This window comes from Panonychus citri, unplaced genomic scaffold (genome assembly GCF_014898815.1).
Source record: "Panonychus citri isolate SS breed McGregor unplaced genomic scaffold, ASM1489881v1 Contig00002, whole genome shotgun sequence".
In the NCBI taxonomy this organism is placed as follows: Eukaryota; Metazoa; Arthropoda; class Arachnida; order Trombidiformes; family Tetranychidae; genus Panonychus; species Panonychus citri.
The window spans coordinates 138,338-165,335 of record NW_026515407.1 but is presented as its reverse complement, the minus strand read 5'-3'; the positions used below and the strand labels follow the sequence as shown (position 1 = coordinate 165,335).

At 31.6% G+C, this 26,998-nt stretch overlaps 12 protein-coding genes across 12 annotated transcripts; 4 read left to right on the top strand and 8 right to left on the bottom strand.

Moving 5' to 3' along the window:
- Window positions 1-635: 635 nt before the first annotated feature.
- LOC128386998 (protein spitz-like) lies at window positions 636-2,149 on the top strand. The gene has a single exon (XM_053346138.1). It carries the CDS (start codon window positions 1,143-1,145, stop codon window positions 1,644-1,646), a length of 504 nt encoding a protein of 167 aa, XP_053202113.1. The 5' UTR covers window positions 636-1,142; the 3' UTR covers window positions 1,647-2,149.
- A 1,175-nt stretch (window positions 2,150-3,324) lies between these two features.
- On the bottom strand, window positions 3,325-5,681 carry LOC128386906 (trithorax group protein osa-like). The gene is made up of 5 exons (XM_053346024.1): window positions 4,996-5,681; window positions 4,751-4,921; window positions 4,122-4,672; window positions 3,763-4,044; window positions 3,325-3,671 (listed from the first exon to the last, which is right to left on the bottom strand). The coding sequence occupies exons 1-5, from the start codon at window positions 5,117-5,119 to the stop codon at window positions 3,561-3,563; spliced, it is 1,239 nt and encodes a 412-aa protein (XP_053201999.1). The 5' UTR covers window positions 5,120-5,681; the 3' UTR covers window positions 3,325-3,560.
- Window positions 5,682-5,879: 198 nt separating this feature from the next.
- On the bottom strand, window positions 5,880-6,624 carry LOC128387020 (fungal protease inhibitor-1-like). The gene has a single exon (XM_053346159.1). The coding sequence runs from the start codon at window positions 6,588-6,590 to the stop codon at window positions 6,153-6,155; it is 438 nt and encodes a 145-aa protein (XP_053202134.1). The 5' UTR covers window positions 6,591-6,624; the 3' UTR covers window positions 5,880-6,152.
- Window positions 6,625-6,814: 190 nt separating this feature from the next.
- Window positions 6,815-8,544, bottom strand: LOC128386888 (uncharacterized). The gene is made up of 5 exons (XM_053346000.1): window positions 8,406-8,544; window positions 8,231-8,334; window positions 8,071-8,161; window positions 7,206-8,014; window positions 6,815-7,147 (listed from the first exon to the last, which is right to left on the bottom strand). Exons 1-5 carry the CDS (start codon window positions 8,445-8,447, stop codon window positions 6,874-6,876), a joined length of 1,320 nt encoding a protein of 439 aa, XP_053201975.1. The 5' UTR covers window positions 8,448-8,544; the 3' UTR covers window positions 6,815-6,873.
- A 1,160-nt stretch (window positions 8,545-9,704) lies between these two features.
- Window positions 9,705-10,252, top strand: LOC128387030 (uncharacterized). The gene has a single exon (XM_053346167.1). It carries the CDS (start codon window positions 9,763-9,765, stop codon window positions 10,183-10,185), a length of 423 nt encoding a protein of 140 aa, XP_053202142.1. The 5' UTR covers window positions 9,705-9,762; the 3' UTR covers window positions 10,186-10,252.
- A 49-nt stretch (window positions 10,253-10,301) lies between these two features.
- On the bottom strand, window positions 10,302-12,217 carry LOC128386878 (uncharacterized). Its single transcript, XM_053345989.1, has 5 exons — window positions 11,936-12,217; window positions 11,767-11,870; window positions 11,605-11,695; window positions 10,751-11,550; window positions 10,302-10,687 (listed from the first exon to the last, which is right to left on the bottom strand). Exons 1-5 carry the CDS (start codon window positions 11,978-11,980, stop codon window positions 10,399-10,401), a joined length of 1,329 nt encoding a protein of 442 aa, XP_053201964.1. The 5' UTR covers window positions 11,981-12,217; the 3' UTR covers window positions 10,302-10,398.
- A 136-nt stretch (window positions 12,218-12,353) lies between these two features.
- On the bottom strand, window positions 12,354-12,892 carry LOC128387047 (fungal protease inhibitor-1-like). Its single transcript, XM_053346186.1, has one exon. It carries the CDS (start codon window positions 12,815-12,817, stop codon window positions 12,425-12,427), a length of 393 nt encoding a protein of 130 aa, XP_053202161.1. The 5' UTR covers window positions 12,818-12,892; the 3' UTR covers window positions 12,354-12,424.
- Window positions 12,893-15,105: 2,213 nt separating this feature from the next.
- Window positions 15,106-16,169, bottom strand: LOC128387054 (uncharacterized). The gene is made up of 4 exons (XM_053346199.1): window positions 15,996-16,169; window positions 15,835-15,912; window positions 15,609-15,752; window positions 15,106-15,417 (listed from the first exon to the last, which is right to left on the bottom strand). The coding sequence occupies exons 1-4, from the start codon at window positions 16,033-16,035 to the stop codon at window positions 15,401-15,403; spliced, it is 279 nt and encodes a 92-aa protein (XP_053202174.1). The 5' UTR covers window positions 16,036-16,169; the 3' UTR covers window positions 15,106-15,400.
- An 837-nt stretch (window positions 16,170-17,006) lies between these two features.
- Window positions 17,007-18,555, bottom strand: LOC128386927 (mitochondrial inner membrane protease ATP23 homolog). Its single transcript, XM_053346044.1, has 5 exons — window positions 18,180-18,555; window positions 18,048-18,093; window positions 17,761-17,977; window positions 17,589-17,678; window positions 17,007-17,503 (listed from the first exon to the last, which is right to left on the bottom strand). The coding sequence occupies exons 1-5, from the start codon at window positions 18,427-18,429 to the stop codon at window positions 17,309-17,311; spliced, it is 798 nt and encodes a 265-aa protein (XP_053202019.1). The 5' UTR covers window positions 18,430-18,555; the 3' UTR covers window positions 17,007-17,308.
- Window positions 18,556-20,290: 1,735 nt separating this feature from the next.
- LOC128387062 (26S proteasome complex subunit SEM1-like) lies at window positions 20,291-21,059 on the top strand. Its single transcript, XM_053346210.1, has 3 exons — window positions 20,291-20,550; window positions 20,632-20,728; window positions 20,818-21,059. The coding sequence occupies exons 1-3, from the start codon at window positions 20,406-20,408 to the stop codon at window positions 20,846-20,848; spliced, it is 273 nt and encodes a 90-aa protein (XP_053202185.1). The 5' UTR covers window positions 20,291-20,405; the 3' UTR covers window positions 20,849-21,059.
- Window positions 21,060-21,112: 53 nt separating this feature from the next.
- Window positions 21,113-22,247, bottom strand: LOC128387008 (novel acetylcholine receptor chaperone-like). Its single transcript, XM_053346149.1, has one exon. The coding sequence runs from the start codon at window positions 21,872-21,874 to the stop codon at window positions 21,407-21,409; it is 468 nt and encodes a 155-aa protein (XP_053202124.1). The 5' UTR covers window positions 21,875-22,247; the 3' UTR covers window positions 21,113-21,406.
- Window positions 22,248-23,802: 1,555 nt separating this feature from the next.
- Window positions 23,803-25,794, top strand: LOC128386917 (CD63 antigen-like). Its single transcript, XM_053346035.1, has 2 exons — window positions 23,803-24,969; window positions 25,295-25,794. Exon 1 carries the CDS (start codon window positions 24,140-24,142, stop codon window positions 24,944-24,946), a length of 807 nt encoding a protein of 268 aa, XP_053202010.1. The 5' UTR covers window positions 23,803-24,139; the 3' UTR covers window positions 24,947-24,969; window positions 25,295-25,794.
- The last annotated feature ends 1,204 nt before the right edge of the window (window positions 25,795-26,998 follow it).

Genomic DNA, 26,998 nt, shown 5'->3' with positions numbered 1-26,998 from the left:
GACAACTTGAGGTCTGAATTGTCCGTCATCATCTTGATGATAAAGTTTTTCAATTGACACTGGGAATTATTATTTCCCATATTTAATCAGTTTTATTAAGGATTTAATTTGGTCACATTGGTTAAATTGTGAAAATGTTTTAAAAAATGTAAGACAAAAAGTGCAAATATTTAATGTTCTGCAATTGCAATTGATTGGTAAATTGATTGGGTTGCAATCAAATGAGCAACAATAATGACAACAAAAAACCAGAAAAAAAATCAACAATCAAAAAATTAAAGAGTTGACTTAATTTTGGTTAATAATTTCATCAGGCAATTGTTAACAGTTAACAGTTTATTGATTAAGTTGGTTTGTTGGTCTCAATGATGATGTTAACTATTATTATGTGAAGATGATGATGATGATAAAGGGGGAAGAGGTTAAACCATGGAAGAGAGTAGAGACTTCGTTCCTTTCGATTCAAAGGAAGAGGAGAAAGAGAGAGAGAGAGAGAGATTAGGTAAAGGAAGAGGGCGAGTCTGAAGATCTACAGTCAAGTGAGAGAGAGAGAGAGAGAGGAATGAGTGAGATTGATGAAAAGGAAGAGGGCGAAGTCATAATAGAGCACAGAAAGAAAGGTAAGAGAAGATGAAGATGGAAAAGAGAGAGAAAAGAAAGAGAAAAGAAAGAGAACTAAAAGGAAAGTGTAGATGGCGCTGGAAGAGGAAGAAAAGTTGTTTCTCTTTTTTGAGAAAAAAATAATTTAAGGTCAGTCAAAGACGGATGGAACTTGTGTTAACTTCAACTCTTACTCGACTTCTCGTCTTGATTGTTGTTAAATTTTCTTCATAAATTTCGTTGATTGTTGGAGTCACATTTTTCTACCTCTACTTGAATATCTCCCCCTTCTCGTGGCCCTTCCAATTCCAATTTAAAGTCTTCAATTTCTTCTAATGGAATTTCTGTGAATTCGAATTTCTTAATATTTCTATTCTTCTTTTTCTTCTTTTTGTTGGTCTTCAACAATTAATTGATTCATTTTCATCTCTAAACCAATTGTTTTATTTATTCTTCATCATCATCATCATCATTACCATTTTCTTAATTTCTTATCTGTTCTCATCTAAAATTCATCATCACCTTAAAAAACATTAAATCAAATGTGCAAAATGTTACCATTTTTTTTCCTCCAACTATTGTTACGATTCACTGAATCTTGTTCATCTCGATCAACACCAAAACCGAGGATTCCAACCTCGTTTAATTCACTAACCCCTTCAACCACCCGACCCAATATAACCTATCAAACATATGCCTGCCCCGAGGCATATGCAAAATGGTATTGTCTTAATGGTGCAACATGTTTCTCAATTAGAGTAGGTGAATCTATTCTGTATAGTTGTGAATGTGCCCATGGATATATGGGCCAAAGGTGTGAATTCAAGGATCTTGATGGTTCTTACCTTCCCTCACCTTCAGCTTCCACCTCAAGGAATGACAAAGTGACCATTGGAATGGCCAATGTGGCCGGTTTTTTCACTTTAACTGTAATCCTAGTTATCTATGTTTATATTGCTTGGACACATTTTAATAGTAGACGATCATCATCATCAACAATTCACCGGCGACACCAGCAACATCAACTTCCCACCCTAACAACATAACAAATGACAATTGAAATTTAACTTGACCACCAGGAAAAAAAAAGATTCAACATAAAATCAAATCATAATTTTATTGATTCAATTTTTTTCTTTCGGTGTTAAAAGTGAAGTGAAAATTGAAACTTGACCGATACCAATATAAATTGCTCCGGTTTATACTTTTTCTTTTTTTTGGAGACGATGAAGATTCACATCATCTTGTTGTAGAGTTTAAACCAAAAGAAAAAAAAAAAATGTTATCCCAACAAAAATCATCATCATCAATCAACTCGACAACAAAAAAAAATTCATCAACTATTAACTTACATCTACTACAATCAGAAAAGAATCAAAATTAAGCAGCAGAAAAAAAAGAGAAATTAACATCTTTTATGAACAAAGGAGATTATAATTGAATAACTAAACAATTTAATCAATTTGGTATCGAGTTTAAATTGTTGAATCTGTTCAAACTGTGATTTAATTTCCAAAAACCTTTGAGAGGTTTTTTTTTGGAAACAAAATGATTTTGTCTTGTCACAATGTCGTTGTCTTTGAATTTGGCGCTTTTACCGTTGCTATTGGAAACCGTTGCCGTTGGTAACAATTTTGATTATTTGATTGATCAAAAAGTTGTGAACAAAAATTGCTCTTTGATTTTGTTGATTAGGTAAGTTAATTAAATCAATTTGAAAATTTTATTGATAGTTAAATGTTCAATGTGATGTTTGTTTGAACATTTTGCCATCTTTAAGCTAAGGATTTTGGTGGACACATGAGTTGATCATCATTAATCTTTTGCATATGTGATTCTAATGAGAAAATTTATCTTTTTAAATCTTTTGTTCACTAATCCCTTTTTGTCTTTTCTTTTTTTTGTGTCTTCTCTAGAATAGAATTTTCTTCTCACAAGTTATTATATTGTATTAACGATTTGGACCCAATCAAAGAGATAAACCGAAACAGAATCAGAACCAGAAGCAACTATGAGTGAAAGATATAATATCCATTCTCAACTTGAACATTTACAATCTAAATACATTGGTACTGGTCATGCTGATTCAAGTAAATACGAATGGTTAGTTAATCAACATCGAGATACCAATGCATCTTATTTGGGCCATTTTGATATAATTAACTACTTTTCTATTGCCGAGAATGAGTCAAAAGCACGAGTCAGCTTTAATCTAATGGAAAAGCTTGTTCAACCTTGTGGACCACCACCAGAAAAGATTGAAGATTAATATATTATAACTATACATATCTATAAATATACAAACCAAAACAAAAAGGATTGTTGATCAAATGTTATTGTGTCACCTTATTATCATCATCATCATCGCCATCATCATTTCTGATGATTATCATGAAAAAAAAGACATTGTCATCCTAGCTTATCCTAACCTTCAAAGGTTTCCAAGGATCCTAAAGTTATTTAAATTTTTTGTTTACTATTATTAATACAATAACTACTACCACTACTAAAGCTTAAGTACAAGAGTCAAAGATACTGTATAGCCTGAAAATTGATTAAATATTTTCTAAAAAATGGCAAACCCTGTAATCAATTACTTCATTCATTACTAATTTGAAAGAAACATTAATTTCCAGAAAACCAAACAATCAGGATAATTAATCGGATCGCAAGGAGTCAAAGATCAACTGGACTTATGCTGATGAAATGATTATTCAAAAGATGAACAATTTGTTATACATTTAATCTCATCAATTTAAAAGTTACATGATCAACTTAATTGTAAAAAAGTGATTGGATTGGATGATGAACCATTGATGGTTTAATCAGTGACAGAATAGGAAAGATTTTGAAAATGGATTAAGGAATGAAAAAGATTAACGGATCAAAGAAATGAGAGAGATCGAAAAGAAAGAGGAAATTAATGGTGGGCTTTCGAGTGATTAAAGTCAATTAATTGGTTAAAATTTCGCTACTTGAATTGTACCACAAGCGATCGCTGATCCAGAATTACCGGTTCTTTTACTTTCAAGGTCACCGGAACGTCCTAAATCATCGGGTTTCTCAGTAATCTATTAAATGATTAAAGGTAAGAAGTTAGATGATTAGTAATAATAATTTGGAGAAAGAAGAAATTATCAACAATTAAGAAGATTAACTTACAACAATGGTTCGATTGAAAACTGAATAGCCTCCCGTTAGACTGATTATTTGATCTGTCAGGTCAAAATAGGCGATTCCATCTCGATCGGCAAAGATATTACCCAAATCTCCAACATGGCGGATCCAATCATGTTTACCACCATGTTCAGTTTTCTGAGGATTATAATGATCACCTCCTGATGAACAATCATTTCCAGTCAATGGCTTCTCAAGAACATGCATTCCATGAGCACCCGGAGGAAGACCAAGAATTTTTCCTCTGATAATCACATGTTCATTTTCCTAATTTCAACAAGAAAAAAAAACGATAATTCAGTTAATCAATCAGGTCTGTATTCAATTGTTTATTTTAAACGAACCTCTTGCTCGAAATTAATTGTTCCTGTTACTTTATTGTCCGATCCTCTAATTTCAGCAACTCCACGAGCCACTCGATGATTTGGATAAGGAGGATTAGATGGATAAGAATATGGATGACCTGTGGACGGAAAGTAATTAGCCCCAGGGGGAAGGACATAGTTAGGGTACCTTGGAACCCAACCAAACCTATGGTCAAAAGTAACGGTACTATCGGCGAAATTGGCTGGACCCGGAAGTAAACCGTATTTGGTATCAAAGTTTGATATCGGAGGCTGACCGGACATGGATGATGGCCCAGAAAGAGGGGATTGGGATGAAGGTGATTGTTGTGGTGATCCGGATGATCCTTGACCAGAGGGAGAAGAGGATGAAGATGAAGATCCAGGAGGAGACATTTGTTGTGATGATGGAGGAGGAGGAGGTGGTGGTGGTGGGAGCATTGATTGAGAGAGTGGAGGTAAACCTTGGGACATTGGATTCATGGGTGATGATGACACTGAAGTTGAATACATTTGCATGGATGATGATGGATAAGCGGAAGTGGGATAACCTGTTGAATAGACATTAAAAGTTGATACCGTTGATGATTCATTGATTTAATTGGTTGAAAGTTGATTAAATCACTTACTTGGTGGGTAACGTTCACGGTAATGTCTCCAGTAATTGTTTGCATCAACCAAAGGGTCAGCTGAGTTTACCATTGGTCTATTGGGGTCATAATATTGTCCGGAATTGTAAGGGTAACCAAATTTAGATCCATAGTTAGGACTATTTCCGTAGCGATATCCAAAACGATTAACTGATTTCACAGATAAACAAGACGATTAATTGATTGTTAAGAGTTTCTTTTTGATAAAAAAAACTTTTCCTTACTTGATGAAGTCGCTGGATAAGGATCGTTGTAATACTGACCATTGGTCAAACAACAAGAAAGACAACAAATTATAAGGTGAAGAGTTAAAGTTTTACAAATATTGGAGTAAATTGAAAGGCTCATTTTGATTAAATTTCACTTTAATGTCATTAAACTTGATGATTAAATTGTTTGAATGGTTTTGCTGATGGTGATTAAATTAGTGTTGGTCAAATATTAATCCAGTTGGTATATTTTCTAGTCACTAACTAAATGTTATCACTTTAATGTTAAATCACAAAATGATCTGTTGATTAACAAAATTGTTGTATCATGATTATCAAATTATAAGGAAGAGAGAGAGAGAGAGAGGAAGACCATTATTACAATTAAATGATGATGATGATGATGATAAGTTGAATAATCATCTCTCTCATCATCATGATCATCCTTGGCCTGAGTGATTTAATATAAAATAATCGGGTAACTGTAAATCCGCTGTGGATTTAATTGTAATCAAAGTGAGTGTGATATCAGAAGTGAATTAGTTGATTATTGTTATTCTCGTTTTCCTTTATCATTATTATATATTTAGTAACAACGACACTTGAAATTGTGTAAAGTTAATTGTTACCGTTGTCCATTTATTATCATGATTATATAATTGGACAATCAATCTAAGTGCAGATTATGAATCAGTAATCGGTTGGGTTAATTTAGATCAAATTTTTTCATTGTCACTTTAATTCAATTCAATTTACCTTGATCTTTCGTATATTAAACCTTTAATTGTTTGTTATTATTACATTTTTGGATCTCTATTAAAAGTTACAAATAATTAAATCATCATAATTAACCGGTAATTTTACAATAAAAGTTTTAATGTTAATGAACTTTTGTCAACTTAATTTATATGAAGATGATTTTTTTTGCTTTTAATTGTTGTTGGTCATTTAAACTAAACAATTAAATGCTACACATTTGTCTTGGGGGAATTGGAAATGTATTAAATACAGTTAATTGTAACAATTTATTAATAATGTAGTTAATTTCCTCTTCTTTCTTCCGGGAATGTTACTCTAATCTCCTAAATTAACAAAATGTTAACCACAATTAACTAGACGTTGATTGTGGTTAACATTTAAATGCCGTTTATCCGGTGGACTAGAATTGGATTTCACATGTTTGTTGAATTCGTTGAATTTGTTGGTTCAATAGGTGCAATTATCGGCGGGTATTGGAATGGATTAGTACATTTTCGAGGTAGTTTGGGACAGTGTGTTATACAGACCAACGGGGGCATACACATGAAGTCTGGCTTTAGTCCACCTTTAACATTGAATTCACAAATCGCACCTTCGTCCAGCACCTTGATACAAGCTGGACAGCAGCCACAAAATCCTCCATCGGCTTGATAAACTGTCCCTTTGTCACAATCTTTATGAAGGATTTCCTTACATTTAACATAATCGCAAATATTTTCAGTACAAATGGTTTCGCTGGTCAACTTCATCGCGTTGGTAGCATTGATCGCTTCTGTCACATTGGCCACATCGACCGCTCGCACCATAGCGATTACGATGATCAACATTGAATAACAAAGTAAAACTTTCATCTTGACTTTTTCATCAATAATAATCGTTGAAAAACAAAACGATTACCTTTTTATACTAAATTTTTTTCTTAATCGTAACCAATTAGATTTACCTAATGTATTTAAACACTACATTAACTTTGATATCTAATTAGTCTTGGCTTTAATAAGTATTGATTGATGACAGTAATTACATTTAATTGTTGTATTATTATCTATTCTTGTAGAATTTTTTTTTTACAAAATTTACTTCGATTACAATAAATGATTAATTCATGTACGTTATATTATTGTAATTGTCATGTCAATTATGGACTTTGGGTTTTGTCAATTGATGCGACAAAATCTCCACTAGAAGCACAATCGTTGCGACTCCTAATGCGATTTCCCAGCTAACGAATACAACTTTACACCCGTTAAAATTCAAGGGCTGAAAGTTAATCATATGCATTTCTGACTTTCCATAGGAAAAATATAGTTGATATGGTTTGATTCCTAGAACTGAGCTTGTTAAAAGTTCATTAATTATCCTTCGTAAGTCTTGAATGAAAATGTCTCCTTGAATCTGCCTGATCGATCTGATAGAATAATAAAGTTTATAATTATATATGATTATCGTTTGAACGATTAACTTACAATTTTTTAATCCTTGATCTAATTTCCTCTGCGTCTTTAGCTGGATTCATGAGAAATGCTTCCAATGCCCGATGATAAGGTTTCGTCGATTTATACTCATTCTTAGCGATACTCGAACCTAAAGATTCTGATAGTTTCCTAACAACTCGAGCGATTTCATTGGAACAGAAATAAACTGCCTCATGGCCCATTTGTTCAATAATACTTGTCGAACTCAATGGAATCGGTGATGCAGTTCCCTTTTTTTGACCTAAGTCATAAATTTTCGTATAATCTGTATTGACACCTTCTTGGAACAGCTCGAAAACCGATTCACCCTCAAGCCATAAAGGTTTTTTATCCTGACTGATAACATCTTCCAGTGTGTTTATCTTTGCCTCGTCATTGCCGACGATGGTACTGGTACTGAATATAACACCCAAGGTTATGGTAAATAACATGATCGCAATAGTTTGAACGGTTCGTAGCATAGATCGACCTGGAAGATATTGACTAAATACAGAGCAAGCGACGGTATTTAGTGCTTCAAATAATGATGAGATTATTGTATCACATTGATTATTTACTCCGTTTTTATTCAAATAGATGACCAAATGGTTGATTGTCTCCAGAATAAATATAAATGCGGACATTGTTAACCAAAGAGTAAGATTAATTGTCTCCAAACTTTTTACAACATCCTGAGTGACCGAGGTTGATGTCCAAGGAAATGAATAGATGTGATAAGCATCATCATGAATAACCGGACTAAAGTTACCTGGAGGATTTGGTATGTCCAGTGGTAAAGGAAGAAAACAACTATCAATTTCCTAAAGCAAAGACAATTAAAAGGTTATACAATTTAATCAGCTCATAATCAACATACTTGACGTTGTAACATCCCAAGAACTCCGGTTTTATATCCAGAATCGGACAATTGTCCAAGTGTCTCATCAGGTGATGTTTTTAAATTGATCCTTTGATTAATGTATTAACAATAATAAGGTTAACTTAATTGATTAACAACAATTAGCTTATTAACTTACTCGAAATTACCTGAACGACCAATAGTATTTAATAGTCCACTGAGTGTTTTCAATGCAGGTCGAGTTTGTCCATTTTCCTTGATAAACATTGCTGAAAATACAAACTGACCAATTGAATAGCCAAAGAAAAGTTGATTAATTACAATCAATTTACTAAAATAATTGTAAAACTTACATTGAAAGCACCAATGGTTAAATTTAATCTCTTTTCAAACATATTGAAATTGTTGTAAACTTACAATTAATTGAAACTATAAATAATGTAACGATTCGTATCAATTAGTGTCTTTTTTATCAATCAATTTTTCTCATCATATCAATTGTATTATAAGTGGAATTAAATTTCCTTTTATATTACAATAATGAGATCACTTAGAACAAATTTCAGCTCCCTCTACATAACCAAAAAGGTTAATTTCTTATAAAAAAAGGTGAACTAACCCTTTACCTTTTCCAAGCCCAAAGACACCAATCCGGTAGGGAGAGACTATGAAAAAGTTGTTGCTTCAAGTAAAATCACTACTGTAATACAATTTATTTGATTCAAAAATAAAATCAATCAAGTTTTGCTTGAATTACTTTGATCATTTAATAACAATAAGCGAGTATCAGAATCAGTTTATTGTTATTATCATCAAATAACATCAATCAATAATGTAAATTACAGATTGTATTTGTAGTAAACACTCAGAACTATCATATTAACAAACTTTATCATATCGAGAATTTAAATATCTATGAATATGATCAATGATTTTGAGTCAGAATTTATCATGAAAGGCACTCTAACTGTGTTATTTTCCCGCTTCGAAGACTTGAATTGAAATTTTCGAGCATTAATAGTCTGAAGCTCAATATTAACAAGGAAAAATTGTCTTAATCAATTGTGTAGATTGATAAAAATACCGATGATTAAACTATTTTCACAGTAGTTGCTATGCGATTACTAAATCAACTTGATTGTTAAAGTAAATTAACGATTAATTGTCATACTTAAGCCAATTAGCTGAGGCTTATAACTTACAAGATTACATCATAATTGTTACCAATTAGACAAATCAAAAAGATGATTAATGTATTAGCTTTTCATCAAAATGAATGTAATTGTGATGATTTAGTTTGGTACTCCAACTAAGGTATTCAAATTGCTTAGATTACTTTAATTACCAACAATCAGGATTTAATTGCTATTCGAGATAGTTTTTACTAAGAATTCTTGTTACACGATTAGCTATTAACCCATTTAATTGTCCATTGGAACAATTTATTTAACAGTATTTGTAAGTCCTTTGCGTTAGAGTGAAAACAATTGAAGATAATTCATCAAAATGTTAATCAATAAGCAATCATTAACACCGAAACTAATCAATATCAATCACTGAGAAACAATTCTGGGGATGGTGTATTGTTCACATAACTAATTGTTCTGATTAATGATGATGATTAAAAAAGCTATAGTATAAAAAGCACAATATCCGAAAGCAATTTCTATCAATTGAATCAGTTGTTTTTCCAACAATCAAGAATCCAAAATGAAAATCGTACTTTGTTGTTTAATCTTAATCATCTCAATCGTCGCCAATGATGCAATTGTTTGCACTCCAAGTTATTGTGCGACAGTTTTGTGTAAACAAATAGGACCAAACGACTGTGACCCAGGGTCAGTTTACAAGCCCAATGGCGGATTCTGTGGATGTTGTCCAGTTTGTATTGAACAGTTAGGAGAAGGTCAGTCTTGTGGTCCAAGTTTGATGATCAGAGGTGGACCACCACCGACCTCAGAGTGTAGATCACCGTTGGTCTGTAAATCATTCAGTCCAAATGAACCTCGAAAATGTACTTACCCTTATCAATCCCCACCAATAATTGGACCAACTTATCCAACACCAGCCCAACCAATTTCTGACTGTTCATCTGATTCAAATGACGCTATCATCATTATCGATCAATTCTAATACAGCAATTAACAATCTAATTGTAAAGAAATACTTTATTCTAATAAATATATAATATGTAATTCAATCACTTTCATTTTCATTTATTGTACCAATCAAAGGATTATTGAACGATATTGTTTTGATTAATTGTTACAATCATTGTGTTTACTTGGGATCATTAAAAAATAGTCTCAAGAAATGAATATTAATGAACCAGAAAAGTTTATTAGATTAGATTTGTTTGCTGTACATGACATTTGATATCATTAACAATTTACTAATTATCATCTCCATGAAAAAGGTAATTAGTGTGACGATTAACAAATATCCACAAACGATGAAAATGAATCTACAACCATCGAGATTCAATGATTCAAATTTGATTTGATGATTATCCGAATCAACTTTGTCCAAAATCATTTGATTTTCATTAATTGGAAGAACTGATTCAGTTAACAGTTCGTTGATGATTTTTCGCAAGAATCTGATGAAAATGTCTCCCTGAATTTGCCTAGTGGCTCTGGAAGGGGAAAACATAAGAAAACTGATAGTTAATTATCATTGGAAAGAGTTAATCACTTACAATTCAGCAATTCTTTTGGTGATTTCCTTTTTGTCATGACTGGGGCTGAGTAGGAAAGCGGCCAAGGCTCGATGATAAGGTTTCGGTGACTTGTATTCATGTTGAGCGATAGTTTTACCCAATGCGATTGAGATTTTGTTAACTGCCCGAGCGATTTCATTGGAACAGAAATAGGCCAAATCTGGTTCCATGTTATCAAACAGACCCAATGAACTGATTGGTATTGGTGCTACTGTTCCCTTGCGTTTGGCGAGTTCGTGAACATCCCGATAATCGGTAGTAACACCGTGTTGAAATAGTTCAGCCATCGATTCACCTTCAATCCATAAAGGTTTTTTATTCTGAGTGATAACATCTCTCAGGGTGTTTATTTTTACCTCATCATTACCGACAATGGTACTGGTACTGAAAGAAGCACTCAAAGTCATCGTGAATAACATTATTCCAATGATTTGAACAGTTCGCAAAATTGATCGACCTGAAAGATATTGACCAAATATTGTGCAGCCAAAAGTGTTGATTGTTTCGGTTATTGATGAGATCAAACTGATTGATTGAGATGATCGGTTTAACTTTTCAACCAAATGGTTAATTGCTTCCAAAATAAACATCACAATTAAGATTGTTATCCAGAGTGAAAGGTCAATCGTCTTCAAACTCGTGGCGATGTTTTGAGTGGCCGATGAAGATGCTCGAGAAAATGAGTAAATATGATAAGAATCATCATGAATAACTGGACTAAAGTTACCTGGAGGATTCGGTATGTCCAATGGTAAAGGAAGGAAACAAATATCAATCTCCTAATAGAACACAATTAATTACCATTAACCAGTTAATCAAATTAAGAAACAAACCTGACGTTGTAACATCCCAAGGACTCCAGTTTCGTAAACATCTCCTGTTAACAGGCCAAGTTTATCCTCTTTCGATGTTTTCAATATAATTCTTGAGTCGAAAAAAAGTTCTCGAACAAATAATTAGTTCAATCTATTGGCAGTTAGTCGCAATTAACTTACTCGAAATTACCGGAAGAACCAATACCATCCAATAGCTCTTGAAGTGCTTTCAACGCAGGTCGAGTTTGTCCATTTTCCTCAATGAACATTGTCGAGAATCCAAACTAACAGAATAATAATAAGTAATCATTAGAACTCAACTCGAAACTAATTGTTACAATTAACTTACGTTAAAAGCACCGATGGTGAAATTTAATTTTCGCGATTTCAACATAACAATCAAATCAAAAGTTTTGCGATCTTCTCATAAACATTGTGATCATATAAGGAAAAATTGATCCAATGATTAAATCAGATTGTTCCTAGCGTGTAGGTTAATTGTTACAATCGATTGTGAATATTTATCTTATCCTTTGACCACATACATCAAAAGTTTCTAAGTAAACAATTAGTTACAAAAAAAAAGTTTATATCATCAATAACAAAGTAAATGAAGTCTTAATTCAACAATTTAAACAGATCAATAATATTTAATTATCTTCCCTTGTCCAGTAACAATTAAAAAAAAAACTTTCTTTGATAATGATTCAAGTATTTGTACCAATCTATTAATGATAACAATTTGAAACGATCAAAAAAACAACAGATTGACAAAGGAAAAAACTTTATTTCAATTTGACAAATGAAAAAAAAAGCCTTTACAATTAGTTAATTATCCTCATTTGGTGTAACAATCAGTGGGATATTCTGGGTATTCAATGGGATCATAGAAAGGGGGTGATTGGTAAGGGTCAGTACATTTGAGTGGTTGACCGGAACTGAATGATTTACAAACCAATGGAGGTTCACACTCCGAGGTGGGTGGTGATCCACCTCGAACTAAACTCTGAACTCTACCACCACAGAGTTGACCTTCTTTCAAGAGTTTTATACAAACTGGACAGCACCCACAGAATCCTCCATGTCGCTTATAAACTGACCCTGGTTCGCAATCCTTTGGTTCGAGGCCTCGACATTTAACTGAATTGCAAATGTCTTTCGTACAAGCGATTGCATCGGTTGAGATGATTGAAACGATCACAATTAAACTGCAAAGTATTAATTTCATCATGTTGACTTTTCTGTTATTACACTTGAACACAATTAACTAATCAATTGAAACTGTAATTGGTAAATGTTTCACTTCTTATTAAATACTCTTATAGTTATGATTACTTCATTCAATCATTTCCATGTCTTTATAATTGATGATTATTATTAATAACCAAATGTTAAGTAACAATTAATCTTCATCAGTTGATTACTTTCCAATCAATTTATTAATAATTGTGTGTAGTTGTTTTCAATTAAGTTTTGCAATTATTGTTACAACATTCAATGTCTAATGATTAACATGTATTGATAAAGCTGTTCAATCAGTAAACAAGTAAATTAATCAAATTAATTTCCTCGTTAATTATTAATACTTTTTAATTGTATCCAAACATTACGATCTCATATTAAGCAATTAATGGTTAATTTGTTTTCTTCATTCAATTTGTAAATTTTACTCGTAATCAGATGTCATTCAACAATTGATTTTGTAGTTTAATCAATTTTCACAGTTAAATTATCATAGTTTTCAAGAGTAATTAATTTGATTATTGTTCGTTGTCTTTTTTTATTAGTTAATCATTTAAATTGTTTGCACAGTTTCATAAGGTTGGGAGAATCAGCATTTAAAATGAAAAGTTAATTTAAATTGACAATTGACAATTTACAGCAAATTACATCATTTAAATTGATTGTATCAGATTTGAATTGAAACTATTTTCATTGGCAACGCAATTAATTTTAGTGTTTGACTTGTTGTTGATTAAAAGGTAAATGGGAATGATTAAGCTTTGATTATTAATTTTCTCGATTGAAATTGTGGCTCACTGGTTGTTGTTGTCGTTGTTGTTGTTGTCGGTGGTGAAGTTAATTGCCCTCCGGGCTTTGGTGTAACTCGAGCACATTGAGACAGCAAACCAAACGTGTATTGGCACGTTAACGGTGACTTACAGATCGCTGTCGGTGGTGAGCCTCCGGGCATAGTGCAAAGTTCACCATCGGTCAGTAGTTTAACACAACCACCGCCCTCACAACAGCCACAGGGCCCATAGAAAAATGAGAAAGCAAAGCCCTCCGGGCAACCGGTCGATGGAATCGGTGGACAATAAAGTGCATTGCAAAGGGAAGGGTAGAAACAAATTGGATTAATACAATCAACACTAATCAGTGAAATTGTTAGAATTAAACAGAACACAATTAACTTCATCTTTGTATAAGAATTAAAATCTATCATCAAATGTTGATCAACAATTAACTTTACTCTTCATTTTGTTAACTTGCTTTTATTTCATCGTTTTTATAAAATTTGTCCGCTAATTGGGTCAATCGGATGATTAATTGTACAACCAGTTGATTAGTTGATCACAGAATTATTGATCAATTTGAATAACAATTTATTACGAAATTCGTTCTGTGTGAAATTTGATTAATACAAATTACTTTTTGCATGCTAATTAATCAGATCAAATCACTTCAAAGGTAGAAGGAAGAGAAAAATTAATCTTCATTAAATCACATTGAATTGTTAAAAATATCAGGCAACAATTAAGAAATCACTATCACTATCATAAGGTTAATTAAGTTTTCCTTAGTGATTAGCGATTTACAATTTAATTTATAATTAGATTTGCCCATAACAATTAGACAGGATAACTAACGGAAATACAACTAATTTATTAATTGCTATTTTTTGTCAACTTGTTAATCAACAATCAAAAATAATTGCTAATTATATGAATCTTAAGTCTTTCAATTTATTTATTTACTGGAACAATTGATTAAGGAATTGCTGTATTACCCATAATTAATAATTTACTCACGATAAAAGTGTCACATTAAATATAGTCAATTAATTAGCTAATCAAATTAATAATATTACTTGAAATTTTCCTGACTTGTTGATCAGTCGAGAAGAAAAAGTTATCACAATCAATTTATTACGATAATTTAAATTGTGTAAAGTTCAGAGCAAAAGTATTGGGAAAAATTAGCAAATCACATGTATAAATTGCGCTAAATTAACTTGATTCTTATGGTGAAGGTATTCAAAGGTAAATCGAATGCAATTTTGGCTCTTTGATTGTTGGTCAAGTATCAAGATTGACCCTCTTCCAATTACCTGACATATCAACATTTACCATAATTAGAAGATTAATTGTATTCAAATGGGCCTTATAATAATTAGGATAATGTAATTACTTGATTCTTGGAGCTGGACACAATATTAATTAGTGATAGAAACGTTAAAATTAATGTAATTATTAATTTTTGCATCTTTCAAGGAGTTAAACAAATTTCATTGAAAAATTTAGTTTTACAGTTAACTATTTAATCTGCAAGTCGGTTACATTGACAATTAGCAATTGATTTACCTTACCGGTAACAAAATACTCATTAAATTACAGTTTTACTTTCAGTTAATTTAGTTTGCAACATAAACATTTTGTATTGATTTTCTTGTAATTGTATAATCATAATCAAGAAATGATATTTAAATTGTAAAATTTGATGATTTGGTGCAAAACAAATGGTAAAAATTAAGAAATTATATTCAGCTTAATTATGGTTAATTAGACGCTTAAATGGTGATCGCAATGTCAGGTCAGGTCTCTTGATAAGCTAAATGAATAAAAAGATGAACAAAATCAAATTAGAATTGATTAATTTTTCTATTAGGATTCGAAAAGGATTATAACAAGTTTGATTAACCATAGTAACAAGTTTCTGAATGTGTCATCACTTAGGTAAACAATCAACTGATTTGATAACAATTCACCTTGTTATTGATTAGCTTGAGAACAATTAATTACCTGTTGGTGTGTATCGACCTCCGTTTGATTTTTCATTCTCACTACGATAAACAAAATAACAGAATCCAAGAGTAACTGCCAATGCGATCGCACAAGCGATTGAACCGAAAATAATTCCCGTTACTTGACCAGGAGTGAATGAACCTAATTACAGTCAATTAGTTTACAATTAATTGATTGTCAGGTAAACAAAGAGATGATCAATGATCATCACAAATGAACTTACCTTTTCTCTCACCCCTGAAGCTTGTGTAAGGATCGTAAGCACCTTGACAATTTGATTGATCAACTGAAAAGGTCGCAACTTAAATCAAAGAAAATTATATTTAATTTAGTGCTAAATTGTTGACGAGATTCAATTAGTATGATAAATCATTGATTACTTACCTAGAATGATGATTAATATAAATTTACTTGAGGTCAACATTGTTTTAAAAGTAAAAATGATTTCAATTCTTAAATCATGACTTGGAAAACTAATCAATCTAATTAAGCTAATTTCAAGTTGATTGTGTTAAGGTTTTTTTTGTCTGATTCTTTCCTTTGGTTAATTTTTTGTAAGAAACAATATAAAAAAGGAGATTAATTTATCTGATTATTAATGAACTTTTATATTGTTGCCTCGTAACCAACTGATAACATTAATTTGTATCAACAATCAGGCTCATAATTTGTGTTAACAATTAGATTAAGGGGAAATATTGAAAAGGAAGCAAGAAAATAAGTAATAAAAGGAGATGATATCAAGTTGATTATCTTAAAGTAGGAAAGACAATCGATTCATATGAATAAAAAGATGATGACAATTAAACTGGTTGATAAACAAGCTGATCAGTTGCCGATTGATCAATATTTCATCATACATTTACTAATTGTTTTACTTCATTAGACACTATTATCACCATAATCTTAATTCAGTTCTGTTCATTGAGTCAACCTGCCGAAAGATTATCCGACCAATGAAAATTGATGATTCTGGCCGAGGCCACATTTAATTGCTGTCACAATTAACGGTTACTGATGATATTTCTCAACACAAGCTCAATTGTCTTGATTAAAATTCATGAGTATTTCTTGGTCTCTCAAATTTTCCAGATCGATTCAAACTTACGAAAGAAACAAAACTCATTTGAATTGTGGTAATCGAAGATACTATTAATAGCTGTAATCTAATTGTTGCCACAGTGACACTTTTATGTGAACCCAAATTCATTCCTGGCAAATTAATCGTTAATTGTCTCAAATTTTCAGCTCAAATTAGAGGAGCTTATAAAGTTGTTTTAGATTATAATGACGGGAATACAGGATTTTACAGCGGATTAGGATTTAGACTAGAAAATGGACGTTTCATGGGACCAATTTCATGGTTCAATGTTTTTCGAATTGAAAAAAAACCAATTGAATTGTCAACCAATTTATTCGCTTTAATCTAATAAAGCAGAAAAATCGAGCACAAATAAAAAAGAAAATCGTTTTTCTTTTGCTCCGATTTTTATATATTGCATCAACCGCTTTTTCGTTATTTATACAAGTGCTTTTGGTTAGAGTGAACTTTTCGTCCAGTACCAATATCGTTTCAACTTGTATTGATTCAACTATCGTTCTCTAAATACAGTGACAAGTCTATTTACACCAATGGGTTGAAGGTTTTTGATAGATGATCCGATTTCTTATTTAAAAATTTAACAACTAGTCGATATTCATGGGTATCCATAGAGATATCGCTCTCGGTAGGCATAAAGTGAGTCTTTGAAGCTTTGGATATGTCGACCAAAAGGTTCCATGTCATTGTAACATTTGTCGAAAACTTTATCAACAATTGCATAGGCTTTCGAATGGTCCAAATCTGGAAGCGAAGATATCAAGGAAAGAAATGCTTTCTCTCGAACACATTCCTAAAAACACAGAAGAAAAATGGAATTAGAATAAAATTAATTGATAAATGAAAAGAATCCATGTCATAATGATGAGGTAAAGAACCTTTTGTGTGTCAGCCCAACGATAAATTGGTGTAGTTCCCTTGTAGATTGATCCAGGAATTGAACAGTGCATCAAATTAGCCGCTCTAATCTAAATGATAATCAAGAGACAAAAAACTACTAATTAATACCGATCGATTTACGATTAATTCATAGTTAACTATTTGGTTTACTTCGGTACAAGCGACATGTTCTGGATTATTGAAATCTAATTTTGCTCGACAGGCATCAAACATATGGATCATTTCGTGACCTATGGTTCCCATAAATTGACCTTTGTTCATATATTTATTGGAACAAACAACAATCTGATTATAGTAAACATCATAACCACCGGTCGTTTTCCCATTACAAGGCTCACAACTGAAATGCCGCCGATAATCAAGCTCACTGGATTCAGAATTAGAAAGAAAAGGATTAGCTCTCATATAAGAAGAAGGAATAATTTAAAAATAATTACCATCCATGAGCTTTCATGGCTCTTTCTAAAAGCTTAACCAAAGGATCTAACAAAAGAAATAAAAAAAACCATGAAAATGAATAAGGATTAGATTCCAAACCATCAGATTAACTTAATTAGTCTTTTGCTTACAATTCTTGAGGACACTTAATGTTCTGAATTCACATTGGTCTCGCTCTTGTCGTAAGTCTTTTAAAAAGCTCGTATGTCTAATATCACCACCTCGACGTTCTGGAAATAATTTCAAATGCTCATCAGTAACTGGATCCACATTGTTATATTCATCAGCTGATTGACTTTTATTTTGTTCACATTTTGTTTCTGTTTTTGGTTCATCCTTTTCCTTTTTTGGATCAGTTGAACTTTTCACGTTCGTGGACATAACCAACTAAAAACTCTCAGACTACAAAGATTAATTTTACACAATTAAAACAGAGAAAAACATTCGATTACATTAAGAAAACAATTTAAGTTAATTGACAAAAAAATGTGATCAAAATGTGATCAAAATGTGAGAAAACAAAACAACCAAAGATTAGAAAGCGACATCTCTTGGTAGACATTTCGATCGGTTGTTAATCAGTTTGCTCTTAAGTTTCACTGTTGATTAATTAAGTATATAAACGTTGCTCAATTGTCATGAAAGTTAATTGTTATTAATTCGTGAACACGCCTTCTACCAATAGTGACCTGAATGTTACCTTTTTTTCATCTCCATTGATTGAGGAAAAGTTTAGATGAAATAATTTATAGTCAATTCTAATGACGATTAAATGAAATAAGATCAATTGTTGATAAATAAAATGAAAATTAAACGAATCATTAATCAAGAATGACCAATGATCAAAGGGCAGATCTTCCCACATTGATTAAGTTCCTTAATTTTTGACCAACTCAACGAACATTTTGACATTCGCTCATCAAAAATATCGAAAAGTAATTGAAAGTGAAAAGAAAAAGCTACCTGATAATTAGTTTTAAAGATTATTATTCATCTTCAGTATGATAGAAATATTGATCAATTGATTATTTGAAAAATAATTGCGATTAAAATTTTTGTATCAAACTTTGAATCTAAGAAAATAATTTCATAGAGACAGTTAATCTTTAAAGTTTAATTTGAACTTGAAGTTAAAGAAGATGGGAAGAAGGTTCAAAATGAGATTAATAACAAACTCAGCAATCAATTAATCAATGATCAGTCATTTAAGGATTTTTTTTACAGAATTTGACCTTGAGCTGGGGTGAGATTATACAAGATGAATATTTAAATATCTTGGTGACAATTTAATCGCAATGAGAAAATTTTACCGTCATGAGGAGATATTTTATGCTCAATGTTAATCTTTGATGAAGCCAATCATTAATTATTCACGGCCTTTTTCAATTAGACCAAAATATTCATTATAAGCAGCTTCAACGTCTTCAGGCCGCCAAAAACAACCATCGACATCTTCAACACGATTAAACATTTCTGATAAAATCAACCAATTGATGCAAGTTTTTAATACGTTTCTCTTTTGAAGTATATCGAAAAGATATTTATGTCTTCGATTGATCGTGCAAACAGTGGATTCCCGTTCAATAGAGTGGCCTAAATGAGGCTTATCCACACCAGTCATCAAATGGATAAGTGGGTTGTGCTTTTCATCAGAATCTCGGGTGTGATTTTCATCATTAAATGTATGAAGTAACTGAGCAGATTGATCGTTTGATTCAATGTCTTTGATAGCGCGATCAAAAAAATCTTTATATTGAGGTGCGAAACAGGTATGAATGACATGTCGTTGAAAGGCCAAAACCGTATCGGGCAAAGTGAACTTCTGATCACGATCATCAAGAGTGTTCAACATATCCATGATTGTGTCCATATTACAAACGGTATCTTTTCGCCTTTTGATAACAATCTCTAGAAACGAAAGCTGGGCCCGATTAAGTGACATCTCTTTCTTTTCTGAACAAATGGAAGACCAAGATGAAGATGAAATCTCTTCGGTGTCTCTTCCACTTCTTGAATCAGTTTCCATGTTAAGGTGTTTAAAGGAACACTTGTTAATAGGACTAAACACAAAGAGCACAAGGAATAAGCAAAGTGGTTGTTGATTGTTGGTCGATTCAAATTGTCTAATTAAATCAAAATGACCTTAAATATATTCACATGTTTTTTGGTCAAAGGAAGTGGCAACTTTGTAAATTAAGAGTCTTAATCATATGGTAATAGAATCGCAATTGGGAGACGGTCCCTCAACTCGTTTTCATTTCAAAAATTTAATTTTCCTTTGTCATTGTTTTATTGATTTCGTTTAATTTCATATTTGTAATTTTGTTATTTTGTTAAATTCTAGCCTAATTATTAAAATGGCCGATCAACAACAACAGCAACAACAATCACAACCTCAACAGCAGCAACAACAACAACAGTCTAGCAAAGGAAATAAGGATGAGTCAGAGATTGATTTTATTCTTGAAGAGGATGATGATTTTGAAGAGTTTCCAGCTGAAGGTAAATGGAATCTAATTTGTAATTTAAATTAATTGTCTATTGTAATTAACACTCTAACATTGATTATTATTGTTCTTTTAGATTGGACCGAAAAGATTTGCCAAGATCCTGAATTCACCATTTGGGATGACAACTGGGAAGATGATAACACCAATGATGATTTCTCTAACCAGCTCAAGTAAGTATAAGCTATAAGATGAAATGATTTAATTGTTTAAGAATCAATATTCAAATTGTATCAATTATTTTTCTTTTTCTATTTCACAGAGGTTTACTAATGGAACATAAATTCCAATAGATGTCATATTTTCTTCCGGGAACATTTCAACTCTTTCTCTGTTTCACCTTTAACTCTAACCTCTGTCAATTCACTATTAACAGTTACTCTAATTTTCATACAATTAACCTTTTCCATCTCAGTGTCCTTGTTGGTTAATTGAATTCCTTTTGTACTCCATAACACAAATTCTATCGAGAAACGATTAAAATGATTTCTTAATCATTACAAACCCTTTCATAGGATTTACCACCATCGCCATCAAAAGATCAACAATCGTAGATAAACAAAATTACAAAGTTTAATTGGAATCACCTTAATCAATTACATTTCAATTATTGATTAAACCTTTTTTCCTATTATCAAGTAATACCAATTGATTATAATATTGGTGAACTAAATGATATACATATTTATATATTTATGAATTTTCCTTATGATCATAAAGGTATAAGAAAATTAATCCAAAGGAACAGTTAATTGAAGATGACCATTGATTAATCCTGAAGAATGAGTAATAATTGCAATGAGTATATTTATTAATATGCATTAAAATAGCCGATGATTAAGTTTAATTGTTCAATCTGTTTTCGGTTTAGCTGCTTCTCTCCGTCTAACCTGGACATGGACAATTAAACGACAGGTAAGCATTAACATGAACACAATTGATGGAGCTGTTTTTTCAAATTTATCCTTGACCACAACATGAGTGTACAAACCGAGAATAGTTAATATGAGAAGAATCCAATTAGCTAATTGTTTAATTCGCCCCGGAATTATGGCTAATGTTAGACCAGCAATAATCTCGGACCAACCGACAATCAGCCGATAATATTTAGGTGACACTCGAAAACCGGTGATATTTGGAAGAGGAAATACTTTGGCATATCGAACATAATTCCGACGTATCTCTCGGTGCATATCACGATTAACTGATGGTGACACTTTTAATGTACCAATTAAAAGGAAAAATAATCCAAGAAAAATGGATAATGTTGTTAAGACAATTGACTTCATCTTGATTGTTGACCAAGAAGCAAAAACCATACAAACAATTCCCTGGATTGGTCAGTGAGACATAAGCTCAATGAAAGATGATTTCAAGATTGAATGGACACACAATTAATGAGAGAACATTAATTGCTTGGAAAATTATTCGATCTAAATAAAAGGGAGAGAGAAAATGATATGATGGTGATGAAGATGAATTGATTAGTATATTTGGTGAATAATATTATCTGAATGGTGAAGATTCAATCGGATTTCTGACAGATTTACAATCTATGGGGTTGGAGAATCAGGGAAGCATATTAATTGGTTAAATTAGAAGAGAAAATAACAACAATTAGTTGAGTATCCAAAGAAACAGGGATTGGGTTCACAACAGAAATAAAGGCGAGAATCAATTTCCTTTTTTCCTTTTTTTCTTTCGAGTTTGTTACCAATGTTACATCAGAATCGAACCTTCCCAGTCTTTCTTTTCTTCTCTTTCTTTATCTTCTTCTTCCTCTTCATCCTTTCTCTTTCATCTTTCTTCATTTTTCATCCTTCCCTTAATCTCCTTTGGCAATACACTTTATCCCAATTCGATTTCATGTTAATCTTTTACAATTGTTTTCCTTTTTCTGTAGCTATCGATTGTTCATTTTACTTTTTTTAACGATTCGAATTGTTAATTTTTGATTCAATGTAGAAAAATTGATTTTGACACAATATAAGTTAATTATTGAGAACAATCAACATTTCTCATCGATTTTTTTTCTTTCTCTAATATTACTCAATATTAGAATTGAGAATAATGAGAAAGAACCAAATTAATGAGAAAAAAAGTTGATTGTTACTTTTGATTGATTGAATTCTAATCATTTAAAAGACTGAATTTGTCTAATGAACTTTTCATTTCTCTTCTCTTCTTATTATCAATATTTTCTTGTAAAATGGGAAAAGAAACGGAAACAATTTCAATGATACAATCTCATTGAGAACAATTTAAATCTAATTTTAATCAAATTCTGGCGATGATCAAATGATTGAAATCAAACAAATTTCATTGGAATAAACATTCCATTGAACTTTACTACTTAACAATACACCAAACATTTTAGAGAATTCAAGAAAATTCATAAGATAAAAAAACTCTACAATAATGGCATTAGAATCCAATTAACAGCAATTAGAAATTAATTTGATCAATTTTTTTGCGAAAAAACAAAAAAAATTTGGTATTTCGATTAATCGATCTGTTCGATGTATCGATTGAAGAAAAAGCTTCAATTTGAGTAAACAAACTTGGAGTGAGAATGTTTGATTTTCAACAACAAAGGATCTTGAGGTTGAATTTGTAATTAGTGAACAATTGATTAGGTGAGTGACTTTTTGATTTCAATAATTGTTTTGTTAGGAAATTGACGCCATGTTTAACAATCTGAGATAATGGTTGAAGTAAACACTTGATTTCCTAGATTAATGTGATTGTAATGATTACTAAAACTTTCCGATGAGCACAAGAAGCAAGAAATTATCTTGTGTACAGATACGAAGTGAACATTTTTCTTAATTAATTTAAACTAATTCTTCATCTTTAAATTATTTCCATTATTATCTCTTTTCTTTTTAGTTAAATAAAACTTGGACCCAATCAAAGAGATAAACCGAAACAGAATCAGAATCAGAAGCAACTATGAGTGAAAGATATAATATCCATTCTCAACTTGAACATTTACAATCTAAATACATTGGTACTGGTCATGCTGATTCAAGTAAATACGAATGGTTAGTTAATCAACATCGAGATACCAATGCATCTTATTTGGGCCATTTTGATATAATTAACTACTTTTCTATTGCCGAGAATGAGTCAAAAGCAAGAGTCAGCTTTAATCTAATGGAAAAGCTTGTTCAACCTTGTGGACCACCACCAGAAAAGATTGAAGATTAACACACAGAACAATCAACTAATCATCATTACCATCAAAAGTCAATATCACATAATCAGTAACAATTTGTTCTATTCTAAATTTTGAATTAAAAACAATAAACTAAATGGTTAACCAGAATTAATGTTTTCCTTTGTTAGAAAATGAAAATTCAAATGTGGCGCCAAAAGAAAAAAAAAGATTAACTTTTCTTCCCCCAATTAGAGGAGCAAACAAATAAAAAGACGCCCAAAGATTAACAATTAAATTTCCTTGGTGTTTGTTTTGGTCATTAATCAACAATTGATCTGAATTTTTTACTTACTTTTCTTTTGTTTTAATTGCTAATTACTACTCACTTTCTGTGTCTGTGTTGATCGTTGAAACATAAATCAAAATGGTTCAAGGAGGAATGTCTTGTGTAAAATATATTCTTGGTGTTTTCAATTTTGCCTTTTTCTTGTCATCCATTGGTATCATTACTCTTTGTGTACGAGCCATAGGAATGCCTGAATCAGCAGAGAAGATATTGGATGTTGATAATCGCCATTTAATTGTTATGATCGCTGCTTCAATTCTTTTACTGATCATCTCTTTCCTTGGTTGTTGGGGTGCTCTAAGAGAAAACAATTGTATGCTCATTTCCTATGGTATTCTACTTCTCATCATTATCGCCATTGAAGTTGCTGTTGGAACCCTTGCCTTCCTTTATAGTAACAAGGTAGAAGAAATGGCTTACAAGGGAATGCGTAAATACATTGATGAATATCAATGGGACTCTGATAATTCAACAACCAACAAGATTATTGATGATTTACAAAAGAATGTTAAATGCTGTGGAGCCTACAATTATACCGATTATGAGAGCCAATTTGGTGACAAACTTCCCTTATCTTGTTGTGGAAAACTCAAATCTAAATCAGCCATTAATCTATCAATGTCTACCCCTGGATCTACATCTTCGGGTTCAGCTGCAGTATTTGATGGATACTCATCTCCTTTTACTGGAGTTACCAACAATGAAACTTGCAGCTCTGCTGATGCTTTCAAAGATGGATGTGCTCACAAGCTTTGGGACTTGATGATTAAATACTATGGTCCAATCGGTGGTATCCTCATCGGTGTAGCTGTTATTCAATTGCTTGGTTTCATATTATCATGTGCATTTGCTCACAGTATCAAGAAAGATTATGAAGTAGTTTAATCAACAATCAACAGTAAACACTTGTATTCAACTTTTTTCCATCTATTTTCATTGTCTTTCTCTGTCTCTTCTTATTGTTTCCTTTTTCATCAACCTCTTTGATTTCCTTAAACTCTCCCACCTTTGCTATTTTATCTTTCTCTCCCTCTTTAAATGATCTGCTTCATAATCAACTTTTCACTATAAGCATTTAATCATCACCTCTCTAAGAAGCTAAAAAGCAATAGCGAGCAATGTTAACCACAAAATTGGTCATTCGAATTCCCCCTTTTTCTTAACTAAATTCAACACCAGAGAAAAAATTCTTGACCTTTCATATCTACCTTTCAATTTAATCTCTGACTTTAGGCTATGATTAAAACCTCTTTAAAGCACAAAGGCTCAATCACCATTGGAAGATAATTATCTGGATTAAACGAATGGAACAATTAACCACCACTACGCGCACACAACAAAAAAAAAATCAGACCAAAGGAGAAAATCTCAGAGAACCAGAATGGAAAAAGAAAATGAATTTTCTTCATTACTTGTTGACAATTGATCGTAAACAATTTATCTTGATTGTCTCATTACAATGTATTGGTGTCTGCTGGTAGTAGAAAGAAAATCTTTGTCATCCTAAATTGATCTTCTCTCTCTTTCCTCCTCTTTCTCTCTCTCTTTTCTCACTTTTTTCCTAATCAATTCGTTTCATGTTCCATCATTTCAATTTTTTCTAATGATTATCACTCATGGTGTTTGTTTGCTCATCATTACAATTAACATTATTACAACACAATTAAACCATCAACAAGTGTGTGTACATATAAGAAAAAAACATTTACATTAAAACTTCATTGATAAGTCAATATTTTCGTGGCTCCCTCATTAATTACGATTCAATTTATTGTTAAAACGATTACGATGAGAAGTAAATTAACCAAATTTATAAAGGAAATGAATCCAAGGGAAATTACCTGGAAATTAATTAATTACTTTAATCCACTTTATTCACTTTCACCTCATAATCAAATATTTACACTAATTAATATTCCCCCATCACGTTAATTAGGTGTTTCTAAGTGAAACTCTGATTAACACTAGAAATCATTAAATTGCTTGATTCGCATGCGAGAATTAAGATTCTCAATGTTTTCATTGTTGATTCATGGAATTGGCACTTTTTGGTGTTTAGCTAATTGTTTGCTTTGTGGATGATCAATCAGGTTTGTTTTTTCAATTGTAATGACAATTAGATGAATTGATTATCGGTCTTCTTTTCAAACCAAATGAGCGACGATATAAAATCGATCATCTAATTGGAAAAAATGAGAACAAAATTAAGTTTCGATTATTAAGTTAACAATATCGAACCAAGAGATCATTTAATTATTGATAATCGGTCAATATTAGAATTATTTTTGCGACGATTTTAATTTTAATGTCGAATGTCGATATTTCTATCGACTGAATCGCTTATTTAATTGAGTTTGTTGTTTTAAATTCGAGCAAGAATCGTTAATAGTTTAGAGAATTGACCTAATTTAATTAACCAGTTAAGATGAATGTTGGATAATTGAAAACGATCAATAGAGAAACGATCTTTATTAGCAAACGAGTAAATCAAATGATCTTTCAAATTTGATCAGATACACTGAAAATCGTTGATTATATTTGATTGTTTGAACGATTACCCAGTGGATTGATAGAAGACTGAATGAGATTGAATGAAGCACATGGAATTATAAAAGTTGATTGAACGAAACCCATTACAAGTACTTCGTTATGTCCAATCTTTAAATCTACTTACCAGATAATAATCATAACCAACACCAAAGATGATTATCAATTTGATCACATGTAACACAAAAGAGCACGTTGGTTAATTGTGAATGGAAAAGTTGATTTCTACGAAAGAACTCCATACTTCTTTACATTCCATACAAATTAATTAATTGAATATATGGATTATCTAGAAGTACGTGTCCTTACGAATCACTAGACTAGAGGAAAATCAAATTAGAATTAAATTGTGTTGTTATCACAGAATAATAGAGACAATTAAAGAGAAAG

Coding starts and splice junctions, on each gene's coding strand:
- LOC128386998 (XM_053346138.1), top strand. CDS start 1,143: ATGTGCAAAATGTTACCATTTTTTTTCCTCCAACTATTGTTACGATTC.
- LOC128386906 (XM_053346024.1), bottom strand. CDS start 5,119: ATGAGCCTTTCAATTTACTCCAATATTTGTAAAACTTTAACTCTTCAC. Junction 4,045..4,121: donor CAATTAATTTCGAGCAAGAG/GTTCGTTTAAAA, acceptor TGTTGAAATTAG/GAAAATGAACATGTGATTAT. Junction 3,672..3,762: donor TTTTCAATCGAACCATTGTT/GTAAGTTAATCT, acceptor ATCATTTAATAG/ATTACTGAGAAACCCGATGA.
- LOC128387020 (XM_053346159.1), bottom strand. CDS start 6,590: ATGAAAGTTTTACTTTGTTATTCAATGTTGATCATCGTAATCGCTATG.
- LOC128386888 (XM_053346000.1), bottom strand. CDS start 8,447: ATGTTTGAAAAGAGATTAAATTTAACCATTGGTGCTTTCAAT. Junction 8,335..8,405: donor TAACCATTGGTGCTTTCAAT/GTAAGTTTTACA, acceptor TCAATTGGTCAG/TTTGTATTTTCAGCAATGTT. Junction 8,162..8,230: donor GGTCGTTCAGGTAATTTCGA/GTAAGTTAATAA, acceptor CATTAATCAAAG/GATCAATTTAAAAACATCAC.
- LOC128387030 (XM_053346167.1), top strand. CDS start 9,763: ATGAAAATCGTACTTTGTTGTTTAATCTTAATCATCTCAATCGTCGCC.
- LOC128386878 (XM_053345989.1), bottom strand. CDS start 11,980: ATGTTGAAATCGCGAAAATTAAATTTCACCATCGGTGCTTTTAAC. Junction 11,551..11,604: donor TTGGGATGTTACAACGTCAG/GTTTGTTTCTTA, acceptor GTGTTCTATTAG/GAGATTGATATTTGTTTCCT. Junction 10,688..10,750: donor ACCAAAAGAATTGCTGAATT/GTAAGTGATTAA, acceptor TTCCCCTTCCAG/AGCCACTAGGCAAATTCAGG.
- LOC128387047 (XM_053346186.1), bottom strand. CDS start 12,817: ATGATGAAATTAATACTTTGCAGTTTAATTGTGATCGTTTCAATCATC.
- LOC128387054 (XM_053346199.1), bottom strand. CDS start 16,035: ATGTTGACCTCAAGTAAATTTATATTAATCATCATTCTAG. Junction 15,913..15,995: donor TATATTAATCATCATTCTAG/GTAAGTAATCAA, acceptor CTTTGATTTAAG/TTGCGACCTTTTCAGTTGAT. Junction 15,753..15,834: donor CTTCAGGGGTGAGAGAAAAG/GTAAGTTCATTT, acceptor GACTGTAATTAG/GTTCATTCACTCCTGGTCAA.
- LOC128386927 (XM_053346044.1), bottom strand. CDS start 18,429: ATGTCCACGAACGTGAAAAGTTCAACTGATCCAAAAAAGGAAAAGGAT. Junction 17,978..18,047: donor GCCATGAAAGCTCATGGATG/GTAATTATTTTT, acceptor TTCTGAATCCAG/TGAGCTTGATTATCGGCGGC. Junction 17,504..17,588: donor GTTGGGCTGACACACAAAAG/GTTCTTTACCTC, acceptor CTGTGTTTTTAG/GAATGTGTTCGAGAGAAAGC.
- LOC128387062 (XM_053346210.1), top strand. CDS start 20,406: ATGGCCGATCAACAACAACAGCAACAACAATCACAACCTCAACAGCAG. Junction 20,551..20,631: donor TGAAGAGTTTCCAGCTGAAG/GTAAATGGAATC, acceptor TTGTTCTTTTAG/ATTGGACCGAAAAGATTTGC. Junction 20,729..20,817: donor GATTTCTCTAACCAGCTCAA/GTAAGTATAAGC, acceptor TCTATTTCACAG/AGGTTTACTAATGGAACATA.
- LOC128387008 (XM_053346149.1), bottom strand. CDS start 21,874: ATGGTTTTTGCTTCTTGGTCAACAATCAAGATGAAGTCAATTGTCTTA.
- LOC128386917 (XM_053346035.1), top strand. CDS start 24,140: ATGGTTCAAGGAGGAATGTCTTGTGTAAAATATATTCTTGGTGTTTTC.